Genomic DNA, 26,001 nt, shown 5'->3' with positions numbered 1-26,001 from the left:
GTTGCGGACGACTGCGGGGAATCGGCGGCGAGATTCAGGGACACTGTTGCGCAGTGAGAAAACCAGCAGACACACACGTATTTATCTCATTCCCAGCCGGGCCACACGGTAAACAGCGATGCAGCAGAGGGACGACAGAACAGGCCTGGACAGGGCAAGGATCCGGAGTGCTGCAGACAACGAGACTTCCGCTGCGTAGTTGGCGAAAGGGAGTTTGGTGGTTTAAGCTGTCCACAAATCGCGGCTCCAGTCCGGGGCGGCTAAGAGTGGCCAGCCAAACAGCCACCAGTGGACAACTCTCAATGCCATTCCCAGCTACAGAGTAAATAATAGCATTTGGGCTCCACGAGAACAAGCCGAGCGTGTTTTTACTGAAGAATGGTATGGAAATTCTTTTTTCGATTCTGGGGATGGTATTTACTGACTGTAGCAGGCCCAGCTTCCAAATCTACGACGGTTGTTCGTCGAGGCCCGATCAGAGGCCGAAGAGAACGAATACTCCCGAACAGCAGTAAGCCAGGATGCTTTTGTGGCTGTTGAGTATCAAGCTGACACTGGAGGCAGTTCTACAACATGGTGCTTTTCATCTCTTCCGTTGCAGTGTTCAGCCTGGTCGCTCAACGGATGAGTGGAGCGAAACTGGGCAAATAATCGGTATTTCAACCGAATGGATATCACCACCACCACCACTACTACTATTATTATAAAAGTACTCGGTAGCAATCCATACTACTTGCGGGTCTCGAATAGATCGGACATGCACGCCACAGGGAGCGCTGCTCGGCTTTCACCGGCTGTTCAATCTGTCTCTTCCCCGTCGTCGCTCCCCAAGAAAGCAAGGCTCTTGAGGCCTCGATTAAGTCTTCTCCGAGGCTTGCCACCGCCATCACTCCCTTCATCACCGCTTCCTGTGCCCCATCGCTTGGCCCCTTCTTGAACCATCTCGAGATCTGCCTGCAGTTCCCGGGCTTCTCGAATCTGCTTCGCTTTCTCGACTGAATAGCGGCCATCCATTCCTGCCTCCTTCAGCATCTCCTTGAGGTGTTTGATCTTGGCTTTGGAAGTTTCGTACGGAGCCAGCTCCCGCCACCACATCTTCCGAATCCCGCACTTGACAAGCCATCCTTGCAGCCGCTTGATCTCTGCTTGGTCCGGATCTAGGTCTGCATCTGTGCTCTTGGTTTCAGCGGCTTTTTTCTTTGTCTTCTTGGACGTCCCTTCGGAGCTCTTCCGTTTGCGAGTGGGCTGAGGAGCCTCGTCGAGCACTACTGACATCTCGCTCTCCGACTCAACCTTGTCTTCTGGGCCCGATTTTGTCTGGTCTTCAACATCGCTTCCAGGTTCGTCCGATGGACCACATGTCTTGGGAGCTTCTTTCCGGCCTTTATTCCCTACTACACCCGTAGATCTCTGTTTCTTGGCTTTGATGAGTTTGCTCTCTACATCGCTCTCGTCTTCGAGGGGGGAGAGGGCCTGATCGTCTTCAGAGTCTGGCGGGCTGCTTGTCTTTCGGCGCTTTCTCGACTTCGAAGAGTTGTTGATCTTTGATCGTTTTAACGGTGACGTCTCTACTTTGTCCGCCTTCTTGTCTGTCTTTTCTTCTTCCTGTGGCGCCTTGTCTTGTACGTCCTGCATCAGAGTAATATCAAATCAGCCTCGGTTCTTATTCTCTCCGTCTCCTCTAAATACCCCACATACCACTTCACCCCGGATAATTTCCTCGCTTTTTGCTTTCCACCGACTGTCGCCCTTTAAATAGCCCTCGTCGAGTCCTAGGGTCTTTTCTGCCGCCAATCGCACGCGTTTGACAGTCAATTCCTCCATCTTCCCCGACTTGTAGACCCTGGCTACTGCATCGCGTAAAGCTTTCTCGATCGCGGCGTCTGGAGGGACCATTGGACCTGTTCGTTCATCCTCCGACTCGTCCGAATCAGACATGGCATAACGCGGTGCCATCTTGATAGTCCGCGATTTGCAGTGGGTTCCGGGGTTCTCGGGTTAGAAACGCGTGCCTGATCTTTAATAGTACTTCCAAATAGATCGTTTCTTCTGCAAATTTGGAAGAAACCGAAGGTTTCGCGCCAGGGTACGCACTCGCGTCTTACTCTCAAGTCGGGATCGCGACCTGCAGATCGGCGGATCTGATGCGCCGAAGCTTTGTCAGCTTCGGAAATAGCTTCGTAACTGCGGAGTAGTCAAAGTGATGATAACCTTCAAGTTCTTTTCGCGCATGCCTTGATTCGGTCCACTAGATTCTACATTCATTTATTTTGAAAATCTAGTATTGTCACTGTTTTGAATTGCATCGTGCCCTCCGGAAGATCTGCAACCAGTACTCTCCAGGTAGTCGCTACCTGCTGTCCCGCACTGCTCTATCACCTTAACCAGCGCTACAAACCAGCTGCCTTCACGATAAGATGCCCGACCCAGTCGCATCGACGCCTGAGATTCCCAAAGGGCTATTCCCTCATCAACCAGCAGTCCCTTCTAGCTCGACCGAGACAAAAGGCCATGATCCGTCCAAGGCCAAGCTCCCGAACGGACTCGTCCTAGATAAGGACGGAAAGCCGTACGTTCAGCCCCAAACCTATAAATTCATATGGGGAAAAAAAGGCATGCTCGGTAACTAGTGGCTCACGTTTTAGATGTCGACTCTGCACCGACGCAGCATCGTGGCGGTCTCTGACAAAACAAGCAAAAGCATCCTCCTCCACCCCTGCATCAACCAGCACGGTAGCAGCAGGTACGGCAGCAGCAGCAGCAGCAGCAACAACAACAACAACAACTACTACATCCCCCACTGCCAATGGCTGCCCTCCAGACGTTGAAGAGCTCGGCCGCTCAACATGGACCTTCCTCCACTCCCTCACAGCAGCGTACCCGACCCAAGCCTCGACAGAACAGCAGACGGAGATGCGGTCCTTCCTCAAGCTCTTCTCGCGACTATACCCATGCTGGGTATGTGCAGATGACTTCCGGACCTGGATGGCGGAACCCAGTGGGCGGAACGAGCCGCGGCTCGCGTCACGGGCGGATTTCGGGACCTGGATGTGCGAGGCGCACAATGAGGTCAATCGCAAGTTGGGCAAGAAGGAGTTTGACTGTCGCTTCTGGGAGGAGAGGTGGAGGACTGGCTGGAAAGATGGACGGTGTGATTGATGCCTACCTACCTAGGTGTCCATGTATGTCTGTAATATAGGAAGTATACTACTTAAGGTATGTATTGTATAGAATAGAATAGAATAGAATAAAACTCTTCTCATAACTATAAGACAAAACAAACAAGAATACCATTCAGCTGGAATCGCTAGTAATTATCAAGCATGATATACCCGTTGGACCACGGAGCATACATCTAAGGTAGGGTTGCATCAAGTGTACCATCCATATCCTATCAATTCCCTCCCCTCCCCCCGGCGCCGCCCCTCCAACGTAAGTAAAACTCTGCCCCCGCCCCTTCACGCGATGAAAAGGAAATATGGACTAAGATAGGAGAGAACTCAGGGGGGGGGGGGGGGTTCTTTTTTTGTTTGCGTTTCAGGGATTCGGAAGCAGGGGTTTGAACGTAACAATCCGTCAACCCGGTTCAGTTCTGGCTGGGCACGAATAGCCGCAGTCCGCTCGCCGGGGCGCCAATCTCAGTCACTTGAGATACGTGGCACACAGTGCCCTTGTACTGTTCATGGTACTTGGCACCGGTGAACGGATCGGTGACGCTGGGAGAGCCGGTGTAGATCGGGGTATGGGAAGCGGCGCAGATGTCGAACTCAGCGAACTGGTCGAACTCGATGTCGATGGCGTCTTGCGGGTTGCGCTCGCATTGCGCTTTAATTTTCCTGGCCTGCGAAAAGAAAAGTCAGTCTTGATGCGTTCTTTTCGTCAATGATTCAAATCTCTTACCTGATCGAGAAGCTTGGCAGAGCCTCCGTTGGCTAGCATGCGGTTGGCAAAGCTGAGAGCAGAAGAATAGTTGCGGTTGGTGAAGGCAAACTTCATGGCAGAGATCAAGGCAAGCTGGCGGTGGGCAACCTCCAACTTGGGCATCGTGAAGTAGGCAGAGAGCTCTAGACTTCTCTTCAAGCCCTCGGGCGTGTCTACCGGCAGGGGACGACGCTCCAGTTCGATCGACATGGCAAGAATGTATTCCCTAGCAGTGGCGATGATCTTCTTCGCTTGTTCCACCTCGGCCTCGGAGGAGACGGTGTTGACCAGAAGGGTGTGCAGAATACCTCGGAAAATTTCCACGCCTTCTTCCAGCTTGTTCGCCCGCATTGCAGCGTATCCCCTCTGCAGGTCGTCGTTGGCAATGGTCTCCAGATCCCGAGGGATAATCGGAAGGACTTTCCGGCTATCCGTCTCCTCGACGGTCCGGCGAACATAGTTCACTAGAGGAGGCAGGCTAACAGTGGCGGGAAGGTAGGTCTTGGTTGCCTTGTACACCTCGAGGAATCGAGGCTTGAGAGGAGCGAAGTGGACAGCACCGACCTGGCGATTCAGCAGTTGCATCGCAGTGTCAAAGGAGCCGGCAGCCACATGATCGGCGGCAAGCGGGGAGTTACGAGCCCAGAGGTCGGCCTCGGAGCTTCCTGCACCTCCCTCGACACTGTCGACGTTGACAAAGTCGACGTCCTCCTCGACATTGATCTCTTCACCCATGTCCCATCCAGCGACGTCCTCATCCTCTTCTTCTAAAGCGTCGTGAACAGCTGCGGCTTCCTCCTCCTCTTCCTCAATATCATAGCCGTTGGCAGCAGCATCCTCGCCGGCTGCTCCGACTTCTCCGAGAAGAGCCTTCTCAAAGGAGGAGTGGGCGGCAGCCTTCACGGGCCAGTTGGACTTGAAGGTTGGGACAATGGGACGGGGGACTTGCAAGGGCTCATCAACCGTGCACAGACTGATCTGTTCTTCGGTGAGGCCACAGGCTTCGAGGATAGACTCAGCCTCCTCTGTCAGGCCATGAGACTTCGCAGTCAAATAGGCGAGAGGGTCTAGATTTTCTGTTAGCGAATATCATCAAGATAACAGGCACCATTTCACATACACTGATCAACTTCCTTGAACATCTGGATCCGGTCTTCCACATCACCACGGTAGATCGCGTTCTGGAAGCGCGAGATGAAGTCTCCCCGGTGCTCGGCGATCTTAGCCATCCGGGAGAGCTTTTCCTGGTCACCGGTCCCCAGATATAAGAATGAAAGCTTTTCGAAGTTACGCTGCTTCTGGTAGGTCATCTCCACGGTCTGGTGGTTGCCATGAGCCAAAGCCTCGGTGCTAAGTCGGTCCCAGAGCTTGGGGCGGTCCAGCTCTTTGGCCATCTCAATAGCGACATCCAGGTTACCGCACTCAAGGGCTAACTCGAAACGGGTCTGAGGGTCCTGCACGAATTGCAGAGCGATTTCCGGGTAGCCCTTCTTTTGCAGGTAGGAAATGATGCTTTGGCCAACCAGGCTCGAGTTTTTGATAATCTGCAGCATCTCGTCGTAGTTTCTCTTGACAAGGGCAAGTTTGAAGCGGTATTCGGTAGGATCGATTTCCAAGATTCTGGGCTTAGCGTTGCGATCCAGACAGTAAACGTTCCTTCCCTTCACCCGGACCAGGTACACTGTCTGATCCAGGGTACGGATAATGCCGTTATCGCTGTCATTGCCATTAGTTTTCGTCCGCCAGTTCCTGATCTGAAAAGATTGGAGCAACATACCCATTGAGGAGAGAGTACTTAACATGGTTCAAGGTTGAGTACAGGAGCACACCAGCATCGTCCCAGGTAGCACTCTTGATACGGATGGTCTCGTGCAGAGAGCTGACTTGCTCGAGGGTCTTGGTAACAATAGTCACATTATGCTTGCTAAGCAAAGCAGCATACAACCCATCATTGGACCAAACAACATATTTGACACCACTGACGGCAAGCTCGGCCAGCTGCTTCTTCTGTTGGATGTCGAATAGAGCCACCGACGTAGGAGTGATGAAGAGCAGGCAGCCAGTTCCTCCAAAGAAGATGTCTGTCGTTCCAACCGGGGGCTTGATAGTCTTGGTAGTGGAGTTGCTCAGGTCCTTGATATCAACCTGCTGGCTAGACTGGTTGAACACGGCAAACCGGTTGCGAGCGACAAATACAGCTGAGGTGCCTTGGCCGCGCTTCGAGTCGGTCGGTTCCACAGCACCGGTGGCATCCCGAGGGAGGTGGATCAGCTCGTAGGTGCCGTTGTCTGCAGGCGAGGTCACGAGAATGGCCCGCTCAGCGGGATTATAGGAAAGAGTGCGGGGCGGCACCCATGGGGAACCCAGTTTGCGCAGTGACAGCATCGAGGGAGATTCAATGTTCTTGGCGAAATCGTACGACTTGACGTGCTTCTCCTTGGTAATGTAAAAGAGCTGGTTCTGGTAAATGGCGGATGCGGGGCGCTCTCTCTCCAACTTGAAAACCATCACACCAGTATCGTGGCCAGCCGCGAACAGGTTGATTTCGGGGTGGGCAGCAATGACCCAGAAGCGATCCAGATCGCGCTTGAATGACTGGACCGAGGTGCGCTTGTTCAAGTCCCAGACCCGGATCGTCTTGTCTTCGCCAACGGATAGGATGAGATCCTGATGCGGGTGGAACAGACAGGCTGAGGCGTTCTGGAAGTGACCACGACAGGTATCGACTTCCCAGGCCTTGGTGTCTAATTCGAACATCATCAGCACATACGCATACCCTTGCAGGACACTTTTTTTTTCTTTTCCTCTCACTCACCACTCATTCTCCACAGCTTGATCAAGCGGTCATCACCCGCCGAGACGATCAATGGCAGGGTAGGGTGGAAGGCAACCCAGTTCACACCACGATCATGTCCCTCCAAGACAAATTTAACCACCGCGTCCGTATTTCCGAACATGTCTGCCTGGTTGGGGTTGGCGCGGGACATCTGGTCTTCGAAGGTCATCGAGGTCGGCGCCGAGTGCTTCTTCCGCAAGCCGGAGATGTCCCAGATACGGACCGACTGGTCGAGGGAGGCAGAGGCAATCAGGTCCTCTTTCGGATGGAACTGGGCTGACATGACATAGTGGTTGTGACCGGTCATTGTGCAGACTAGAGAGAAGGAGGAGAAAGTCAGCAAAGCTTGTGGGAACAGGTGGTCAGTCAATCGGCAGCCGGGCAAGCTCACTCAAGGACCTGTTCTGCCAGTTCCATATCCGGATAGTCTGGTCGTCTGACGCGGACAGAATCCACGGCAACTCGTGGTGGAAGAAGACGGTTCGCACGTAGTCCAAATGGCCATTCAGAGTGAACAGACACCGCCGGGTCTGGTAACTCCAGACCTTGATCTTGTAATCATCACCTCCCGAAACAAACAGCGGCTGAGTCTTGTGGAAGTCAATGCCTCGCACGGGACCATCGTGTTCTTCAAAACGATCAATGAGCGTTCCCATGCGATAGTCCCATAGCTGGATAGTGGACGAGTGAAGAGACACCAAGATCCATGGCCTGAATCACGAGTTAGTGGGTGGTGTGGTTGCGACGCGTGGGGAGAGGGGGGTTAGGGAGGGTTGTGATGCGACAATGCACGAACCGCTTGGGGTGGAATGCGATTCCTTTCGCCCTGGACGACTTGGACTCGAACTATTCAACCGAATCTAGTCAGCAATGCCGCTGAAGGCCGCCTTCTGGGGGGAAAAGGGGAGTGCAGAGAGGCACTGTACTTGCCTTGGTGAGCATGTTGGGGGAGGACTGCATCTTGAAGGAGGGCTGGCCGGAGCCGCGCCTGAACGTAGCAAGCTAGCTCCGCACACTGAGCAAGGAAAGATCACTGAAGCTTCCACCACATCCACTCTCGCACGGAGGGGAAGATCAACAGCAGCGATGTCGCGGTGGTGAGAGCTGGTCTGGAGTCTGGAGTCTGGACGCTGCCACGGATGGCGGTAACGTGGACTTATTGTGGTTGCCCGGTCGTGAGCCAATAAGCGAGTGGCCGCTGGGCCAATAACGGGCCCGGGCGGTGAGCGAGATCGACCTGGTCCTGTTCGTCTTCAGGGGACGACAACAACAAGATGGACAACCAAATACTCGGCCGGCGTGTGGGTTCTCAGCGTGGCTACGAGTCTTGTGGCTGCAGGGGTAGAAGACAAGATCGTGGTTCAGTTAGAAAAGGAGAAAAAGGCAAATACTACCTTTGGATAAGAATCAAAGGGTTTATTCGGTACCCTCTCGATTTTTTGGTGGTTTTTTGGTTGTTCCGCCGGTGTCGGGACGTGTGTTGATAAGACAAGACAACCTTAAGAGATCCCCATGTCCAGACAGACTCCTTAACGGAGTACATGATGAGGGAGATACCCTAGCAGCCACTGAGATTGGCATTCAGAAGACTCGGCGTAAAATGACAACGTCCTCCATCAACGATATTCAGGGGCAAGATACAGGCTACGATGCCGACGTGGAAGTGGTCAAACCATACGAGATTGAAGAGCCGGACGATGAATACGCCATCGAATCTCCTAGACCAGGGACTCCGGTGAAAGCTCTCGAAGGAGCTGGGGGATGGCAGGAAGAACTGGTGGATTCCATGCAGGAGCTGTACTGCGACTCGGATACCACCCAATCACCTCTCCGAGACGGCTCAAAACGGGGTCTGAAACGGAAACCTACAAACTCGTCGAGACCAGAGGTCGGGTGTCAGTCGCAGCCAGCAGAGAAGTCCAGCGAGACGACGGCGGCTCTGAGTCCGAAAAGGCTCCGCAGACGAAGCAGACGGTCGAGAGAAGGGTTTCGACCTGGTCGTGCCGCCGCTGCCCTCTGGCACATTCACAGTCGAACGCCGTCTTGTGAGATTTCTACGCCGGCGGGTCGGTCTACGAGTGCCAGTACATTTGAGACGGCGAATGAGGAAGTCAGATGTAGCGACAACATGGATACTAGTATTGATTGAGAAGCGCCGTCTTCTTGTCGGAATTGGCCACCACACAGGGATCATCACAATGACACCCTTGGAATAGTAATCCATTTCCTCTGCATGGATGGCTTTCCTTCATCTTTCTGATCTAAAGAATATCAAACATTAATACCACAGATACTGAGAATTATCATGTCCAGTGCTCTTGAGAGGCCTCTGTGTTGGTCTGGACCTCCCAAACCCGATCACGTGCACCTGCAGGGCCATCATGCGCTAAACTAAAAATGGACCTCCAGCATTGGTGAATGACGTCAGATGGCTCTCATTACATGGATGTTATTCCCTAGTGCTCGCGGCCGGTCAGCATGGGCTGTTTCTACTATTGCTACCCCCTGGAGGCACAGATTATATGACTTCTCTGTTATTTTGTCGGCGAATTCTGAATTTCCCCCGCCCAATTGCCCTGTACGGTCTCCATCAGACAACTTCCAGAATGGCTGCTACCAGAACCTCCTCGCGCCAGGCCTCATTAAAGGCCAAGGAGGCAATTTTCGAGTCTTCTGAGAAGAAAGTCCGGGCTGCTCCTGGTGCTAAGCGTAAGAGTTCTTCAGACAAGGGGCCCGAGCCCAAACGGGAGAAGAAAGAGGAAGAGGGAGCCGAAGAAGATGGAGGAGTTATGGCAGACAGTGTCACTCAGCCGCAGGAACCAGAAGAGCCAGTCAAGCGGGAGAATCTTCCGGAGATGTCTACAGTGAAGGGAGAGGAGCCGGAGATCGAGGAGATCGAGAAAACTCAGATACAAGAGCATCCAGTCCTTGAACGTAAGTCTAGGAGATGCTTATTATATTCTTCACTTGTCTCGTTTCTCGTTCTAACTATAACTTACCACCACTTAGAGCGCAAGGCTGAAGGGCAGTCACCCGGGTTTCGGAGCTCGCAAGAACGGGAAGATATCGTTCCTTCCAATATCTTGGAAAAGGGTATTATTTACTTTTTCTACCGCCCTAGAGTCAATATCGAGCAACCAGTTAGTATGGGAGACATCGCGCGCAGCTTTTTTGTCTTACGCCCAACCCCCCTCGGGGCAGCCCTCACTCCTGGGTCTATGGCACCCGGGGCGAAGTGCCGGCTGATGATGCTCCCCAAGAAGAAGTTCCCCACGTCCGGCAGAGAGCGAGATATGGGATTCGTGGAGAAGGCAGGCGTGTCTATAAAAATGCTAGACGAGACCTTCATCGCCGGCGAGACGTATGAAACCTCAACTCGCGGGGAACGCCACCGACCCGAGGCCCGGCCGTACGCAGAAGGAGTGTATGCAATCACATCGACGAGACGCGCATCCCACCTGGCGTACGTCATCACCATTCCGTCTGAAGTCGGAGATTTGCAACACGACTTTGGCATCGGTTCTCGTGGCAGCTGGATTGTGCAGTCGAAGAATCCCAAATTCCCTGGGCCCTCGTACGCCCGGCTGCCAAAGGATCCAGAGTACCCCGCCCAGTGAGTGGCTTTTCATTGAATACATACAGATACATATGTTTTAATGTGTTGACCACTGTCAAATAGTGTTGTGGAAAAATTCAAGGATCTCCGCTGGGTGCCTCTTGAACCCGAGCTCATCGACTACCCGAATGCCCAGTTTCTCATGATCGGTGAAGCACAAGACGACCTGGGCAAGGCCGCCACTGCAGAGCCCGGTGGGAAACAGCCGACCGAAGAAGAACCCGGCGAGGAGCTGGAGAAGCTGGAACACGAGAACGAGGAACGGATCGAAGCACTATCAGGTAACAACACCTCACAACACCCCTGTCAGCTACTTTTACTACATAGCCATTCGGTGCTGATTGGGCGCTCCAGGAGACCATACCGTTTACCAGGACCTTGGGCTGGACGCAAAGAACTACCCTGACGTGCCGACGACCTGGAACAGCGAGTAAGCGTCCAGGAAGATAGATTTGTCGTACTTCTGCAACTATACTGTACCCTCAAAAAGTAGAGAAAAGCAATAGTAAGGTGGCATCTACCTAGGTAGTAGTTTGTGGTTTCCATACCGAAGTCCAAAGAGGGGAGGGGTCCTCACGTGTCCGGCTAGAAGTACTAAGCATCTTTAGCAGGGGGCCACCAAACGGGGCTGAAGATCGATCCTAGCAAGTTCTACTTTAGTAATTTCCCTGGCTTCTTTCTAGACGGCCGCGCAACGCATCCTTCTGCTTGGCACGCCAAGAGGAGGCATTCCTTCGCTTCATTAGCACAGCGTCCCAGGCAAATCACCATGTCGGATCTCATCACGTTCAGGGCCGTTGCTGTACCCGAGTCTTGGCCAGGCAGGAGATGAAATGAACTCCGCGATCCCGCGAACCTGTTTCTATGGAATTCATCACCAGACGCTGCTCTGGCCGCAGGAACAGCCCCTTAGCAGATCGCGATTGGGTGTGTTTGGATGACATGACTGAGGGGGGCATCAGGCACTGCCAGCTAGTCTGCCCAGGATCGATCCGATGTAGGAAATAATTGTCGGTTGGATCTGGGATGGAAGGAAGACCCTGGGTATAAATACACTTGCAGCAGCGACGAACTGTTCCTGGGGCACCCGGGATCTAGGATTCTCTCATTAGTCGCTCATTATTCTTCCCGAATCTTTTCTGACCTTATTCACTCATTATGAAGGCTCGATTCGCTTTGGCAGCGTCCCTGCCGCTAGCCGTGACGGCATCGGCTGTCGTCAACCAGACTGTCTGTGGAGGCACCACCTACTCCTACTTGGGCCTGGCTGGGTATGGCTACATCCCATCCAGCTTCCGGGACAAGTACGGAGATACCATGGGTGGTTGGGGAAGTGCTGCCGCCATCGAGCAAGACTCGTGGCGCAGGACGGGCGAACTCACCTACGAGGGTATCCTTTGGGTCTTGCCTGACCGTGGCTGGTAGGTTCTTTTGCTTCAGAGGACGTTCTTCTACTGTGACAAGTGTTTTTTTGGAGCTGATGTTGTTGTGTTTCTCAGGAATACCAACGGAACTTTGAACTTCCAGAACCGCATTCACAAGGTTGCCTTGGAGCTGGAGCTGGCGCCGCACGCGTCATATTCGAACCCCTCTAAGCCCAACCTGAAGCTCACCTACCTTGATTCCATTCTCTTTACCGACCCAGATGGGGAGTACATGACAGGTCTGGATGCCGATGTCACCGGCACTGCTCACTTTGATGGATTTCCGCCCCTCCCCGTTGCCACCTACGAGGGAGATGGCTTTGGCAATGCCGGTCCGGGAGGTAGACGGGTCTCCCTGGACTCCGAGGGCCTCTTCCTGGGCGACGACGGTTCGTTCTGGGTCTCAGATGAGTATGGCCCGTATGTGTACAAGTTCGACAAGAACGGCAAGATGGAGCTGGCTATCCAGCCTCCCTCGGCCTTCCTCCCTCGCCGTAACGGGACTCTGAGCTTCAGCGCCGACTCCCCTCCCTTCTATGATCCGGATGAGGTCATTGACCCTGCTGACCCTGAAACCGGCCGCGATAACAATCAAGGCTTCGAGGGTCTTACCGTCTCCCCGGACGGAAGGACCCTGTACACCTTAATTCAGTCCGCCCTCAACCAGGAAGGTGGGCTGAAGAAGGAGTATCGGGAGAACGCCCGTCTACTGGAGTATGACATTTCCTCCGGCACGCCCGTCTACAAGACGGAACATGTCGTCGTCCTGCCCAAGTACGACGACTACACCGCGACCAAGTCGTCCAAGATCTATAAGACGGCCGCGCAGTCCGAGATCCACATGCTCCCTAGCGGCGACTTCCTCGTCCTGGCTCGCGACTCTGGGTTCGGCCGTGGCCAGACCTACTCGCGGTCCGTGTACCGCCATGCCGATATCTTCTCCATCAACCGCACCGCCACCCAGATCCAGTTCACGGATTATGACTACGCCAACGGATCTATTGCCTCCTCCAAGGGAGTTCTGGATGACGGCATCACCCCCGTCGAATACTGCACATTCCTCGACTACAACGATCCGTTACAGCTCGCCAAGTTCGGCCTCCATAACGGTGGCAACCAGAACCGCACTCTGCTGAACGAGAAATGGGAGAGTCTGGTGGTCGTTGAGGCCGACCCGGACGCCTGCCCCGATGAAAACGGCGAGAAGGAGTACTTCCTCTTCAGCTTCAGCGACAACGACTTCATCACCCAGGACGGTGAGTTTTAGCTCTTTTCCTTTTCCTTTTTTTTTCTTCTTCTTCTCTACTCCAACCGACACTAACGAATCATTAGGATACATGAACTTTGGTCAGATGCAGTATGCTGATGCTTCGGGCTACAACCTCGACAACCAGGCGCTGGTGTTCAGCCTGAGGTTCTAATCTTGTCAGACCATCCACTCGGCATATACATCCAACGTATATTCTTTTTCGTTGTATTATAATTCTATCTAATTAGTATTCCGGACTGGATATGCACAGCCCTGGTGTCAAGAAGACATCTCATACTAACTATATTTAAAGATAATAACTTTTCTCCAAATCACCATTTCAATCTACTTCCAGTCTAAACAGAAATGTAAGGCCATTAAATTAAATATCTAGTTAAGGTAATACTAGAAAGCCAACCCCGAAGCCGTCCATTCAATCCTGCATATACCCCCACGCCTGAGATAATATAAAACGCAACAGTCCTTGAGATACAGGTCAAATAAGCCTAATTAATGAACAAAGGTACAGAATTATGATCATAGTAATAATAGCATAGTGAAATAATGACAAATTTGGAAACCATAAAAAATAGTACCCAATATTACTACTGACTGATCAGTTTCGTTGCGCGCAGAATATCATCCAGCGACCAGCCCGGCCCGCCAGGCACGATCTCCGCCCAGACCTCTTCAGGCACACACTCGCTCTGATTCAACAGGCTCCAGTTGGGGCTAGGCTCAGGTTTGATCCACTTGAAATCCTCGATTTGGTTCCATCGGTCTTCATGATCGGCGTGGTTCTGATCCAGGGCCTGGAAACGTCAGTTCTTTTTCTTTTTCTTTTTTCTTTTCTGAGAATGGTGGTGTCGGTAAAGTAATGACTCACGTAAGCTTTGGGAATCCGTCCAAACCGGACGTTATGGCAGTCTTCAATGATGGGGTTGCTCGAGCAACTGAGGTATACGTCCACGTCCTTGCAGTTGTGCATGCGGAACTGGTGGCAGGAAACCACGATCACGCTGTGTTCTACATCCGTAATATGGGCGGGCCCGTTGACCTGCCCGCAGATAAGAAGGCTTTCCTTGACCCCCTTGATGGCCAGACTCGCGTATGGTTTCCCGTTGGTGGTTGGGATCGACATGTCCACCACGCAATGTTGAAGGGAGGTGATGGACGCAGGCACCGTAGCGCTGGATGCTGAGACCGGCAGCATGATATGCAGGCCAGAGTGGTTGTTAACAGTCACAGAGGTTGCTGAACTGGGAGCCAGCAGTTTGGCGGCCCGTTTCTCTGCGGCGGCATTATCCTCTTGTTCACCAACCACCACGCCGGGAAAAGATGTCGGGGTGATCTCAGGCTGACTCCGTTGCTGTCTGTCCGGCTCATTAAGGGGGGTGGATGGATACAGCGGCGTATTGATCGCGGATGAATCGGCGGAAGAGGGTCCAGAAGACCGGTATCCTGGAATCCCGCGACGGCCCTGCGCAGCCAGCTCTACCGCGTCGGACAGGGAAATCGCGGAGGGGTTTTTCTTCGTCTTAAAAGAGAATTTGGGCCGCGGCTCCATGGCGGCCCGAGTTTCGATCAACTTGTCTTGGAGCGCCTTGATGGCCTGGATGTAAACGATTAATACCCGTTGCCTTTCTCCTTCTCGAGCCCAGGTCTACCTACTTCGGCATATATCCGTTGATCATAGGTCGGGATATAACTTGCGGCATCTTTGACCTCGTTGGACAATCGTGCAATACCAGCTAGACAGTGATCCGTTGCGTCGGCCCGCTCGCCACCCACGAGTGAAGTATCGGCTAATCGATCCATCTGCTCCTGCAGATCTGAACAGCAAAAGAAAATCAAAATATCAGCCTGAGGCTACCTTAAAAACACCTTCACAACCACAGAGAGAGATGGTTCATTACCGGTGATCTCATGCTGAAAGTACCGGAAAAAGCGGTCCTTCAGTGGAATCTCCGACTTCAACGTCGTCTGATTCTCGGCGAGCGACGGCCTACGGGCCTCCTGGTACTCCGTCTGCGACATTATGATCGGATATCGATTCGAGCTGATGGGTGAAAGAAGTAGTATCCAGTAAAAGATTCTTGTGTTCAACCTAGGGAGAAACTTCCGGGCGTTGTGATGACGTCGTGTGGGGGGGCCGGTTCTTGTGGAATGAGACGATCGTTCAGCTCCAAAGCAGCCCTGATAGCATGTAGAATATCAGCTATCATATATAGAAAATTTATCGCAGGAGGGAAAAAAGATCGCGTGGTATCACGCCACACACATACCTTGGACTGAAGGGGAGGATCGGCTAGGTGGGAGTAGGTTGTATTGAGGGGTACTGGGAGCTGCAAGCTCGGAATAAGCAGAATCGACTCGTCCGTGGTACAATTTTAACTGGAGTAGATATATATCATGGGATCAGCAATCGTATGCCACACCTCGCACGCTCTAATCCATGTTCTCCATCCGCTGGCGATCGAAACTGTTCAGTCTCATGAGGAGGAGCTGCGAACTGGTGACGTCGATCATTCGCCGGTTCGGCGCTGTACAGCACGTGATGCTATCCCGAGTCTGGATCTGCCGCTAGTCTTTAAATGGGCTAGTGTTATAAAAGACACCTTAGGCAGAAACCGACTTGATTTACTCCATATGCAATACGACAGAACTCGACGGGCTTTAAGCTGCTCTATTCATCACTTGGGGAACTCAAAGTCATGGGTATCAAGATTGAGGAAATCTAGCTGAGTACTAAAGCCGCTTTTGACCTGGGGATACAGAACGGTCGCCCTGCTACACACTCCTTCACGATGACAGATCCATCCAAAACCACCTCGGCTTGAATATCTGCAACTGTTTCGAAGGTCACAGCATCCGCATTCCAGCTGATCTTGACTTGTCCCACTGGGGTACAAAAAGTGCCTTGAGCTGTCTCCAAAAGCTCACAGCGGGGCTCGAGTCGCAAACACTGGAACCCAGGCTTGGATGGTTTCAGCCCAAAGACCTGCGTTACAATTTCGTGGATTGGACCGGCACTCCAGCCGTGGCAGTCGCTACGAGAGTTCAAGGCATGCTCGGCCCATGTGGTCAGATTGTCGGCCATCATTTCCCTCCATGGCTCCATCAGCGGCTGGAATAGTTGGGTGTAGAGGCCAGTCTTCTCTACGGCGCGGAAGAGATAAAAGTTCATGGAGTAAGAGCATTGGGCGAGCGACGAGTCCTTCAGGGTGCGCTGTATGAGTTCCTGCGCAGCAGGCCCAGTTGTCGTCTCGGACAAAATGGCGAACACTTGGCTGTGTTGGCTGTACTCGTCTGTTGCATTGGGGCCATCGAGATAGAGCCCGTCCTTGAAACAGTGGCGGTTGACGGCTTTCCGGATGGAATCTGCGCGCATCCGGTACTCATCTGCGGTACTGCTTCTGCCGACAAAATCACAGAGCTCCGCAGCTTGCATTAGAGCAACTGCATATAAGAGACTGTTGAAGGTCGCGGCCCCCTTGACAGTATACGATTGTGGCATACATGATTCTGCAAAATTACCCGGGACAATCCACTCCTTGACCCAGTCGATGAAAGGCCAGGAATTATCGTCAAAACGACCAACAAGGCCCAGGTCATTGATACGCTCTTCGAAGTGGCAGAGAATGCTGTCCACTGTGCCAAGATACCGCCTGACCAGGGGTTTATCGGCGAAGTAAGACATATGGTCATACACCATCGAGACGTAGAATAGAGAAAATTGAGGGATTTGCGTTGAACGGAACCCTGCAGGAAACTGTGCTTTGATTAGGCCATCTGGACCACGGCTGGCATGAAACTCTTCAAGAGTCTTCCTCGCCAGGCGGTCATCGGAGGAGATCTGGTACGTGAATAGCATTTGCAAACGCGAATCTGAGGCGAACTGGTTCTGCTCATAAAACGGACAGTCTTCGTAGGTCTCATGGCGGCAATTCTGAAGTGTCTTCAAACTAATGTCCCAGATTTTGTCCAACTCTGTTCCAGTTCTGATCTGCGTCGATATCTCGAGCGGATAGTGCGTCTGCCGCAAGGTGAACTCTTTTACCGTCAGAGGCTCATCGGAACAAATAATCTCCAATTGGATGTATCTGAACGCTCGAAACCAGAAGGGCTCGAAAACCTGCTCTTCCTGGCCGTCGACAACCAGATAGAAGTCCTTCATGCCATAGAGTCGACCGCTGGAATCAGCTCGATTCGATTTCGTCCGGGGCATGGGGAATGGCGCAGTTTCCACCCCAAGATCCTTCTCATAGCACTCGGAATATAGCAAGGAGATCTTAGATCCCTTTCCTCTCCCCAAACGCAAAGTGACAAACGCAGTAGTCAATGATTCGCTCTGAATATCGACAACCACTGTTGTTCCCGCCGGAACGACTACTTTTTCGTCTTCTTTCAAAAGAGCATTCCACTGGTCCAGGGTGATAGACCCCCGGCATTTCACTACCCCGTCAAACCGTCCAGGCTCTTCCGGCAGAGCGGGGAAAGGACGAGGGGAAAGCTTCCACGGGCTCTGAATAGGGAGCATCTTCGTCGCTGTCAACTGCAGCACCGCGTTGGACCACGCTGAGTCGCTGAATCCGGGCAAAGTCCAGTCTGTCATGGAGGGAGCAGCTTCTATCACCCGTTCATTGTTTGCCGTAAAGGGTGGACCAAGAATATAATTCCATTCGGAATACGGCACGATCTGTCTTGACGTTTCTTCCACACACTTCCACGTTTCATCCGTTGAGACATTTATCCCCTGGTTTTTGGGTCGAGTTAGTCTGCATCCTCTCCATAACTAACTGACTGACTATATCAACGTACCTCGCTCTCGCCGTATACCATCAAACCAGGCAACTCCGTACTGACGATAGACGCCGACCCGGCATGCGTACAAGAGTACCGCAACACTCGAGCACTGATCACATTTTCCCCCTCGACCAGATAAGGGAGGATATCGACGGTTTCGTAATACCATTTCTCGGGATAGCTCTTGCAAGGCCCAAAGCTGACTCGGTGCCCATTAACGAAGAGTCGGTACCGACTATCCGCCGACACATGAATGGAGAATCTCTCTGCCTTGAAAGAAGAACGAGACCACTCAAAGAGTTTGCGGAAGAGAAAGTATCTCCCTGGCCGGTTGTCTTCTTCGTGGTAATTCGGGGTCCAGATCCATTGTGCGGATTGTGTCCAGGAGGGAGCCATGTGCACTGTATTGTACACCCAAGTAGCAAGGAGCTGTACGTGTTGATATCTTCTTCAGTTCATCGAATCTTGAATAGACAGGAGCAGTGCATGACATTCGATTCAATAATAGATGCTAAATAATATATATCTGGGGTCAATGTGGGGGGATTATTGAAGCTTCTCGGATATCCCGCTCGGTAGAGTGACTACCGAGACCACATATTTACCAAAGTGATTTGGTATAATCGTACGAAGACGGGATTGATTTGGGATAAATACTGAGAATCTGAAAGGACTAAAAGCTGGAGATTGAGTTTTCTCTCTCTTTTTTTCGATACTATATGTTGTCAGGATGCTTCTTGGGCTGTTCGGATATTCCGAGATCTCCTCGGTATTAGTATTGACAAACGGCAATATTGAATGCTGCTAACAGTTTATAACTTGCTTATGAATAGTTACAAGATATATCTAGACCTTGAACTATTGGTTTCCTGAAATACCCGGCCAGACCTGTTCGATAAACTCGACTAGGTCATTCGTAAAGTCCTGGGGTCGTTCGAGAGCAGCAAAGTGGCCTCCCTGGAACAATACTATGGTTAGAACTCATCCAGTGGTCTGTTATTCGATGAGAAATTCATACCTTCTGATGCTCTCTGAAAAAGACCAAGTTTCCTATAGTCTCCACCCATGATTTGGGGAAGGGCGCCAACTCCATTGGGTAATACGAGTAGCCCAGTGGTTTGTCATGAAATGGGAAATCGGCAGGCTTCTACAGGGGATGAGTGGCAGGCTTTTTAAGAGACATTAATTTCCAGATGGGGACAGAAGCACGAACCTGCCTGTAATGATAAATGGAGCGCGAGAATGTGTTGGTAAACCAGTACAGAGAAACAGAGTCCAAGATGGTCTCGGTCAGAAGAGGTTCGCCAACCCAGTCCACAAACTTCTCTCCAATCCTATACGATACCAGTCATATTAGATCGGATTCCACAGGCTAGAGGGGTACAGATGTTACCAGGCGAGTAATGCAATCGGATTGGTTGACAAGGCAAGGCCAATGGTACTTGGCTTAGTGCGTTGTTCGATAGCATAACCCATACCGGATTCCATGAATCCCCGGTATCTCTCTAGTCCCTTCTGTTCGGAGGCAGAAAGGGATTCATCTGAGATACCATCGGGGCGTTGCATGTTGCAGACATTGACTGTTTTATGTTATTATGACCCGGAAGATGATGAGATGAGACAGAACTTACGGTGGATCGCTGGGCACAGAGTCAGCTTTCATACATTCAAAAGCAAAGGCATTCTGTTTGAGACCCGAACGAACCTTTGCAACCATCATAAGTGACGCCTAGTGTTCTCGCAATCCTGCTGCCGATGTCACCACCTTGGGCTATATAGCCTCTCCCAAACCCAAGATCGCTCATGAGCTGGTTTACAATGCGAGCGGAGTCCGAGGTCGTAAAATCTCGGTCCAATGGAGGACCCGAAGAAAAGGCATAACCCGGCAATGAGGGAACAATGAGGTGATACGGCAGAGTTTCCGGGGTGAATTCCTCTCGCAATAATTGAAGCATCGGAAGAAACTCCAAAAAGCTACCTGCTGAGAAGTCACTATACACGCCCAAGCTCAGGTGTCGCTGGCAGGCTACTCTACCTGGCCATCCATGCAGCAGAACAATCGGAACGGCATCCTCTTTCTTGGAGAACAGAGCCACAAAATGTATGGATAGGTCCTCGATCACAGTCTTGAACTGAGGGAAAGTATTAATAGAGGCCTCCAATGTTCTCCTAAATCATAGTCATTATCAGCCATCTCTCAAGAAAGAAAAACAGGTCCCATGGCCTACCAGTCAAACACTCTCAGCCACTGCTCTTTCATTGTGATCAACCAGTCCGTCGTGACTCCATAGCGGCCATCCATCTGCAGACTCTCGAACGTATGTGGTGCGATCTTGGACAGCTTAATCAGTATCTTGAATTCCTCCACTTCTTCCTCAGGAATGGACACTGTGAAGGGCACCGGGTGCACCTTCACAGCCGAAGGAAGCGTGCTGAAAGGCAAAGACATGGCCTAGTCTATGAATCTGCAGTTGACCGTCAGAAAAGAAAAGCAATAAATCAACTGATCCAATTGCCCTCTCACCTTTAAAAGACTATAAGTAGCAGGAAAACATGTTGGCTGACTAGTACGCACCATTTGTCATCGTACGGTCCGTCGTCAACGCGGGGTTGGCCACGACGTCATACTCCCCAGTAGATAGGGCAGAGGAGAGACATTATTGATCGGCTTGATGGACCCCAAAATACGAGAAGTCCTACCGTTGGGGGGATCTAGAACTGAGATGATACCGTATGGCGTAGATACCGGTCTATCATGCGATGCCCCACGCTCACCGCCCGGAATATTTTCGGCCTCCTCATTCTTGATAATGGGAACCAGTTCAGACGAATCAAGTGGAAGAGGAGAAGAAGAAGCAGGAGAAGCGGAAGAAGCGAAGAAGCATAGGAAAGGCCGCTTTTGACACGTGGGTGCTTGCTCCTTCCTGCATGTGGGATCCTTAGAACTGATGGCGTCTCACAGATTTAGCTCTTACCAATCAAATGAAGTCTCGAACAAGCTGAATCATGGCTGCTTCTTCTATTCAGCATCCAGTATCCTCGACTACGGTCTTCCTAGACCAACCGCCGAGCTGTCTTCAGTTCTGTCCCGGCTCGCCCGACTATTTTGTTGTGGGCACATATCTCCTGTCCGAGTCCAAACGGGACGATGGAGAGACGGAGCAGAAGAAGACAGGCAGTCTACAGTTGTGGAAGGTGAATTGTACTTCAAATGAACTGTAAGACATGCGTTTTGGGGGCTTGTTACATCTCTTGGTCAAGATCAATGAGACTAACAGGACCACGCAGATCTCAAGTTCAACGACTGCCTCTCCCCCACGCGGTTTTCGACCTACATTTTCACCCGAGGGAGCCTACGATTTTTGCCATCGCGACAAGTGCTGGCTCTATCTCATTATTTAGCGTCTCCAATTCCGACTCTACATCTTCACAGCCGTGTATCAGAGAGCTATGGACCCTCTCGGTCCACGAAGACCCCTCTATTCCAGCCCTATTCCTGGCCTGGACCCCGCAACACTGGTTCTCTAGTAGCGCAATGGATGGCTTCGCCGTCACTTTTTCAGACGGCCGGACCACACTGTTCGGAACCACAGAACCGCTGGCCCAGGAGAAGAACACCGTTGCGGAGCTGGGCTCCTTTCAAGCCCGACAAGCTATTGAAGTCTGGTTCGTTGCCACGGCCGCATACAGCGAATGCGAGGACGTGGAGACCATTCAACCTTGCACCCCATACATGTTCACAGGGAACGACTTTGGATCCCTGCACACTCGTCGATTCGACTCGTGTTCTGCAGAAGAAAACGACGAGGACCTCTCGTCCCGTCTTGTTCTGGACCACGACGACCGTGCTCGCCACCATACCGCCGGAGTCACTTCTATCCTCCCGCTTCCTGTGCCGCTCCAGGATGGAGCTCCGCTGATCCTGACCGGAAGCTACGACGAATCTCTACGGCTGTACCACGCTTCGCCGCGGGGCTCCGTTCTCGCAGAAACGTGCCTGGGGGGTGGCGTATGGCGTCTCCAACTGTTAAGGTCGGAGAAAGTATCTGCGTCTGAGTGGATGTTCTTGGTTCTAGCCAGCTGCATGCATGCGGGGACGAGGTTGGTTCGGGTGACGAGAGCCAACGACGAGTGGACGATGGAGGTGATGGCGGAATTCACAGAACACCAAAGTATGAATTACGCATCGGACGTCTGGAAGGGGAATGCAGATGGGTCCAATGAGCTGGTCGTTGTGTCGAGCAGTTTCTATGACAAGAGAGTGTGTCTTTGGAGGGCACGGGATCAATAGATCTAGGCTATCTATTCCTCTCTCTGCATTGCGTAGAAGTAAAAATAAAATAGAACAGACTAAATGGCCACACTAATACTACTACAAATCTTCCCTACGCTGTCACTTTCTCATAAGCATGATTTAATTGTCATACGTATACAGAAGACGCTGAACTATGACCAGGGATGCAGAGGCCAAGGGGGGGAAAGACATGAAGAAACAGGAGTAGCAGCGAGGAACCGAGAAGACCTATAAGGGAAGCCGTTGACAAGACCCTTGCCTCAGACAATCGTCTCCAACTCGCGGGCGTAGCCTATCGTGTTCTCAATGATGGTGCCGCTAGCAGCCAGGATATCCTTCTCGGACCGTGCAGCAGCCTCGGGCTCCACGGGGAAATATATCCGGCCATCGCGCAGAATCCAGCCGCGTTGCTGGGCGAACTCGATAACAGCACCTTCGGATTCGAGAAAAAGGAGATTCTTCGCGTTCGAGATGGGAAGTGAGGGGTAGGCCTTTTCGGAGCAGTCTGCGATTTCGCTTCGAATGGTGCCAACAAGAACCTATTGGTGAGGGAAAGGAATCACTGTTAGCTGTCCGTTCCATATACTTGTGCTCGCGAGATGAAATAAGGTGGCCTTACGTTTGAGAACAAACCGAAATCCTCGGACGGTACTCTCTCTGACTTGGTTTCGCGCCACACCTTATCATAGCTTCCCTCCATCAAGCTCCGCTCAAGATCAACCGGATACTTGATATAAGGATCATCTTCAACGCTCTTGCCCTTCAGACTCGCTTCTTCGACCAGACCCTCCAGGACGGTGTGGAACCCGGTGCTGTTGCCCATACTCAACAGGAGAAGCAGATACAGCCCCGTGATCTTGCTCCGTTGGCTAGTGCTGAAATCAACATTTACCCCCTCACCAGTCGCTTCGACGTGTCTCTCGATATCGTAAAAGGGCTGCAGTTGCTGGTAGTATCTTGTGAACGAGGGGGCGTCGGTCTGTCGGATAGATGCTAGCGCGCCCAGCTCCAGCACTTCACGAGCCACAGCAACCAGCTGAGGAGGGGTTTGGGGTGTGGGGATCAGAGCATTCTGTAGCAGCAAGAACCGCTTCGCACGGCTGAGGAGGCTGTTGGTCGCATCGAACTGCTGACGCTCAAGCGCAGTATGGAGTTCAGAGAGTAGAGACCGGAAATCGGTGTCGGTCGACATGTCGAATCGATTTTTGAGGAGAAAGGATCGTTACTTCGTCAGTGAGTGGGAGACAGGGGCTGCTGAAATTTAGCAGGAACGCGAGAGAGATTCTGTTGATCGGATTGTGCTATTGCAAGGCAAACAGCTTCATGACGGAGCTCCAACAGCGCAAGTCTTGGCGCCGCAGCCGGAGAAGTCACGTGGTGACTCCGCCCATTTGGCATTGTCCCCTCGCTGAGTCTACAAGAACAAGCATTTTGACAATAGTACAGCTCTCGTCTTGAAATACAGCTCACTCGAGAATATCATGAATCTGACATGCGAAAATACGAAAGAATAAATAAAATATACACTATTATAAAATGATAATACTCCAAAAATACTCAATACCGCAGCAGATCCGTGAAGCTCTGAACGCCATCCAAACACCACCAGCCAAGTCGTTAGACTAATCGGTTTCGACGAGTTTGACTAATGTATGAAAGAAAGGCGTGCCTAATCCTGTGACTGGATCCCATCCTGTGGTTGCGTTCCAGCTCGCATAGGGTACGTATGGAGTGTTCGACCCCTCTGCTGAGGTCCCAGCGCAACCGGTAGAGCCGCCGTCCACGATATCAGTGAAGCCGGTCTGGTTGAGAGAATACAACCAGGGATTTAGGAACCCCAATCTCGGCTTACCACGGGTCAAACGGGCAGAGTTCAGTTGAGAGATAACGGCGGCAAATACAGGAGCAGCAGCACTATTGCGGTATATTGTTCAGTATAGCCTCTCTGGCATTCGGTAACGGGGCATTCAGCACTCACCTGGTACCCCCTATCTTTCTGGTAGCTCCGTGGTCGATAATGAGGTAGTTATCGGCTTGGGCAGCAACATCCGGGAAACCTCTACCCTGTCGATTATAGAGACCATCCCACTGGTTACCTAACTGCGTCAAGTAACTCTCGACGGCCTTGTTCTGCCATTCGGGACGTGGGAATCGCTCTGAAAACCCGCCGCCAGAAAAGCTGATGGCTTTCTCAGGGTTGATGCCGTAGGTGCCTCCTACCGACGTGACGAAGGGACAAGACGCAGGAAACGTCGGCAAGAATCTGGTTCTGTTCGATCCATCATTCATGAGACACGAGTCGCCCACTCCAGAATCTCCACTGCTGAAGATGATGGAGACGCCGCGGGCGCCTAGCTGAGCAAACATGTTGCATGTGATGTTGGAATATGACTCGGGGACACTCTGCTCATCTTCACCATACGAAGTGGACAGGACTGCAGGCAACTCATCGTCTGTCAAGTTTAAAAGGTAATGGAGCTGATCCAAATAAGGCTCGTTGGTGGATTCGTTCGCGTTTGGTTGGTCTACTTCTGGTACAAGAGGACCCCGACCAGCGGTTGTGTAGAAAGTCGACAAGGTGTCATACGCCAAGGAAATAGCATACTGCACATCGAGGCTGGCTTCTGTGCTTTCCAACCCAGATTTCTGCTCGTTCAGCCCGCCGTTAATCGACACCACGGTGAAATTGGCGTCTGTGATGTTGGGCGAGTACTTTGCCAGAAACTGTTCAAAATCACCAAAGCGTGCATACTGTTCCAGGAAACCAGAGATGCCTAGTCTGTTCTGGGGGTCTGGCTTTCCCTTGGCGTCATACAGCCCATACAGTTGCCGGAGACAATCAGGTGTGATTGCGGATGAGCAGTTGGCAGTCAGGTCCTGGAAGGTGGCTGCAACCGCTTTGATGGCAGGAAGAGTTCTCTGGGCACCAAAATTACCGAACCGCGTGGTTGGCTGGATCATCTGGACGTCCACATAGACGTTGTCCGGCACCGAGTATTGAAGTGTCCGGACAAGCGTCGCATCGGAATCCATATTGTGAAAATAATAGAACTGGGTGTTGAAAATCTGTTCGGCCTGAGATACTGGTACAGAGAATGTGATCCAATATCCGTCTGTCTGGATCGAGTTTTCTGGAACATGTTCGGTGTCCAGCCACCCAAGGATGTTCTCCAGGGTTTCTGTCGCCGGCTGCAGAAAGTCTCTAACATCGTCACGCTTCATGTGGTGGCCATAGCTTTCGTGACCCGGGCTGGAGAGGTCGGTGACCTTTTGCTCAAACTCGGCTGCTCTCCCATGCTGCGCCGCCAGCCGAAATCTGATTTCCTGATTGGGAGGAGGTTTTCCCCCTCTTGTCCAGCCATAAGGGGCGGAATCTAAACGCTCGACAACCTGGTAGTGGCGATGAGGTTGTTCCGCAGCGTAGCCAACCTGCAAAGAAGACACGAAAAGGGACAATGTCCCCAGAAGCGAGGGAATGGACCGCATGGCGTTCTCAGTAGTAACTGCTAAGTACAGTTTGCTCGACAAGACATCAGCCAACCGTGAATAGCCCGGTTGAATAGATCAGACGCAAAGACGATGGCCACCGCACATGGGCGTCAGATCAGTTGGCTACCGGGAAGATACAGTGATACCCTGTGTAGACGGGATGACTGTTGATTATTGAACCCATCGTCTCGAGCGACGGAAAGACGCGCTGACCCTGTTAGGAATTCTAGAGGACATGGTCGGGAGAATGTAACGCTTGGAAAATACCCACACCTCTCCGACAATAATCCAGGAAGCCCTCTCGCCCTGGATAATGTCGGACGGGGGATATGGAAGGGCTAGCAATGATCGACATATAGTGTTGAT

The 26,001-nt window shown here is 52.0% G+C and overlaps 12 protein-coding genes across 12 annotated transcripts; 6 read left to right on the top strand and 6 right to left on the bottom strand.

Annotated features, from left to right (window-relative positions):
• Positions 1 to 118: 118 nt before the first annotated feature.
• ASPZODRAFT_14782 (hypothetical protein) lies at positions 119 to 651 on the top strand (the record flags this gene model as incomplete). The annotated part of the gene is made up of 4 exons (XM_022725299.1): positions 119 to 195; positions 283 to 322; positions 434 to 511; positions 565 to 651. The coding sequence occupies 4 exons, from the start codon at positions 119 to 121 to the stop codon at positions 649 to 651; spliced, it is 282 nt and encodes a 93-aa protein (XP_022583164.1).
• ASPZODRAFT_165494 (hypothetical protein) lies at positions 471 to 2,085 on the bottom strand. Its single transcript, XM_022726713.1, has 2 exons — positions 1,699 to 2,085; positions 471 to 1,629 (listed from the first exon to the last, which is right to left on the bottom strand). The coding sequence occupies exons 1-2, from the start codon at positions 1,954 to 1,956 to the stop codon at positions 799 to 801; spliced, it is 1,089 nt and encodes a 362-aa protein (XP_022583163.1). The 5' UTR covers positions 1,957 to 2,085; the 3' UTR covers positions 471 to 798.
• A 332-nt stretch (positions 2,086 to 2,417) lies between these two features.
• Positions 2,418 to 3,159, top strand: ASPZODRAFT_150841 (hypothetical protein; the record flags this gene model as incomplete). The annotated part of the gene is made up of 3 exons (XM_022725678.1): positions 2,418 to 2,569; positions 2,646 to 2,728; positions 2,765 to 3,159. 3 exons carry the CDS (start codon positions 2,418 to 2,420, stop codon positions 3,157 to 3,159), a joined length of 630 nt encoding a protein of 209 aa, XP_022583162.1.
• A 344-nt stretch (positions 3,160 to 3,503) lies between these two features.
• ASPZODRAFT_130756 (hypothetical protein) lies at positions 3,504 to 7,899 on the bottom strand. Its single transcript, XM_022722585.1, has 8 exons — positions 7,688 to 7,899; positions 7,554 to 7,603; positions 7,149 to 7,468; positions 6,737 to 7,072; positions 5,699 to 6,665; positions 5,042 to 5,637; positions 3,901 to 4,988; positions 3,504 to 3,841 (listed from the first exon to the last, which is right to left on the bottom strand). Exons 1-8 carry the CDS (start codon positions 7,715 to 7,717, stop codon positions 3,587 to 3,589), a joined length of 3,642 nt encoding a protein of 1,213 aa, XP_022583161.1. The 5' UTR covers positions 7,718 to 7,899; the 3' UTR covers positions 3,504 to 3,586.
• Positions 7,900 to 8,025: 126 nt separating this feature from the next.
• Positions 8,026 to 9,191, top strand: ASPZODRAFT_1651542 (hypothetical protein). Its single transcript, XM_022726699.1, has one exon. The coding sequence runs from the start codon at positions 8,358 to 8,360 to the stop codon at positions 8,904 to 8,906; it is 549 nt and encodes a 182-aa protein (XP_022583160.1). The 5' UTR covers positions 8,026 to 8,357; the 3' UTR covers positions 8,907 to 9,191.
• Positions 9,192 to 9,363: 172 nt separating this feature from the next.
• Positions 9,364 to 10,807, top strand: ASPZODRAFT_140921 (hypothetical protein; the record flags this gene model as incomplete). The annotated part of the gene is made up of 4 exons (XM_022724704.1): positions 9,364 to 9,691; positions 9,767 to 10,370; positions 10,437 to 10,654; positions 10,728 to 10,807. 4 exons carry the CDS (start codon positions 9,364 to 9,366, stop codon positions 10,805 to 10,807), a joined length of 1,230 nt encoding a protein of 409 aa, XP_022583159.1.
• Positions 10,808 to 11,531: 724 nt separating this feature from the next.
• On the top strand, positions 11,532 to 13,218 carry ASPZODRAFT_61563 (hypothetical protein; the record flags this gene model as incomplete). The annotated part of the gene is made up of 3 exons (XM_022728996.1): positions 11,532 to 11,794; positions 11,873 to 13,053; positions 13,130 to 13,218. 3 exons carry the CDS (start codon positions 11,532 to 11,534, stop codon positions 13,216 to 13,218), a joined length of 1,533 nt encoding a protein of 510 aa, XP_022583158.1.
• A 245-nt stretch (positions 13,219 to 13,463) lies between these two features.
• Positions 13,464 to 15,514, bottom strand: ASPZODRAFT_130751 (hypothetical protein). Its single transcript, XM_022722584.1, has 5 exons — positions 15,332 to 15,514; positions 14,963 to 15,242; positions 14,718 to 14,878; positions 13,933 to 14,658; positions 13,464 to 13,858 (listed from the first exon to the last, which is right to left on the bottom strand). The coding sequence occupies exons 2-5, from the start codon at positions 15,081 to 15,083 to the stop codon at positions 13,652 to 13,654; spliced, it is 1,215 nt and encodes a 404-aa protein (XP_022583157.1). The 5' UTR covers positions 15,084 to 15,242; positions 15,332 to 15,514; the 3' UTR covers positions 13,464 to 13,651.
• A 34-nt stretch (positions 15,515 to 15,548) lies between these two features.
• Positions 15,549 to 18,333, bottom strand: ASPZODRAFT_130749 (hypothetical protein). Its single transcript, XM_022722583.1, has 2 exons — positions 17,868 to 18,333; positions 15,549 to 17,802 (listed from the first exon to the last, which is right to left on the bottom strand). Exons 1-2 carry the CDS (start codon positions 18,246 to 18,248, stop codon positions 15,784 to 15,786), a joined length of 2,400 nt encoding a protein of 799 aa, XP_022583156.1. The 5' UTR covers positions 18,249 to 18,333; the 3' UTR covers positions 15,549 to 15,783.
• Positions 18,334 to 18,651: 318 nt separating this feature from the next.
• Positions 18,652 to 20,375, bottom strand: ASPZODRAFT_130746 (hypothetical protein). The gene is made up of 8 exons (XM_022722582.1): positions 20,081 to 20,375; positions 19,888 to 20,021; positions 19,558 to 19,830; positions 19,484 to 19,492; positions 19,246 to 19,432; positions 19,066 to 19,186; positions 18,871 to 18,999; positions 18,652 to 18,809 (listed from the first exon to the last, which is right to left on the bottom strand). Exons 1-8 carry the CDS (start codon positions 20,299 to 20,301, stop codon positions 18,711 to 18,713), a joined length of 1,173 nt encoding a protein of 390 aa, XP_022583155.1. The 5' UTR covers positions 20,302 to 20,375; the 3' UTR covers positions 18,652 to 18,710.
• A 196-nt stretch (positions 20,376 to 20,571) lies between these two features.
• On the top strand, positions 20,572 to 22,639 carry ASPZODRAFT_130744 (hypothetical protein). The gene is made up of 3 exons (XM_022722581.1): positions 20,572 to 20,758; positions 20,815 to 21,070; positions 21,141 to 22,639. Exons 2-3 carry the CDS (start codon positions 20,859 to 20,861, stop codon positions 22,141 to 22,143), a joined length of 1,215 nt encoding a protein of 404 aa, XP_022583154.1. The 5' UTR covers positions 20,572 to 20,758; positions 20,815 to 20,858; the 3' UTR covers positions 22,144 to 22,639.
• On the bottom strand, positions 22,407 to 25,632 carry ASPZODRAFT_150833 (hypothetical protein; the record flags this gene model as incomplete). Its single annotated transcript, XM_022725676.1, has 4 exons — positions 22,407 to 22,685; positions 22,766 to 23,281; positions 23,931 to 24,060; positions 24,125 to 25,632. 4 exons carry the CDS (start codon positions 25,630 to 25,632, stop codon positions 22,407 to 22,409), a joined length of 2,433 nt encoding a protein of 810 aa, XP_022583153.1.
• Positions 25,633 to 26,001: the final 369 nt, after the last annotated feature.

This window comes from Penicilliopsis zonata, assembly GCF_001890105.1.
Source record: "Penicilliopsis zonata CBS 506.65 unplaced genomic scaffold ASPZOscaffold_4, whole genome shotgun sequence".
NCBI classification, from domain to species: Eukaryota; Fungi; Ascomycota; class Eurotiomycetes; order Eurotiales; family Aspergillaceae; genus Penicilliopsis; species Penicilliopsis zonata.
This window is presented reverse-complemented; position numbering and strand designations above follow the sequence as displayed.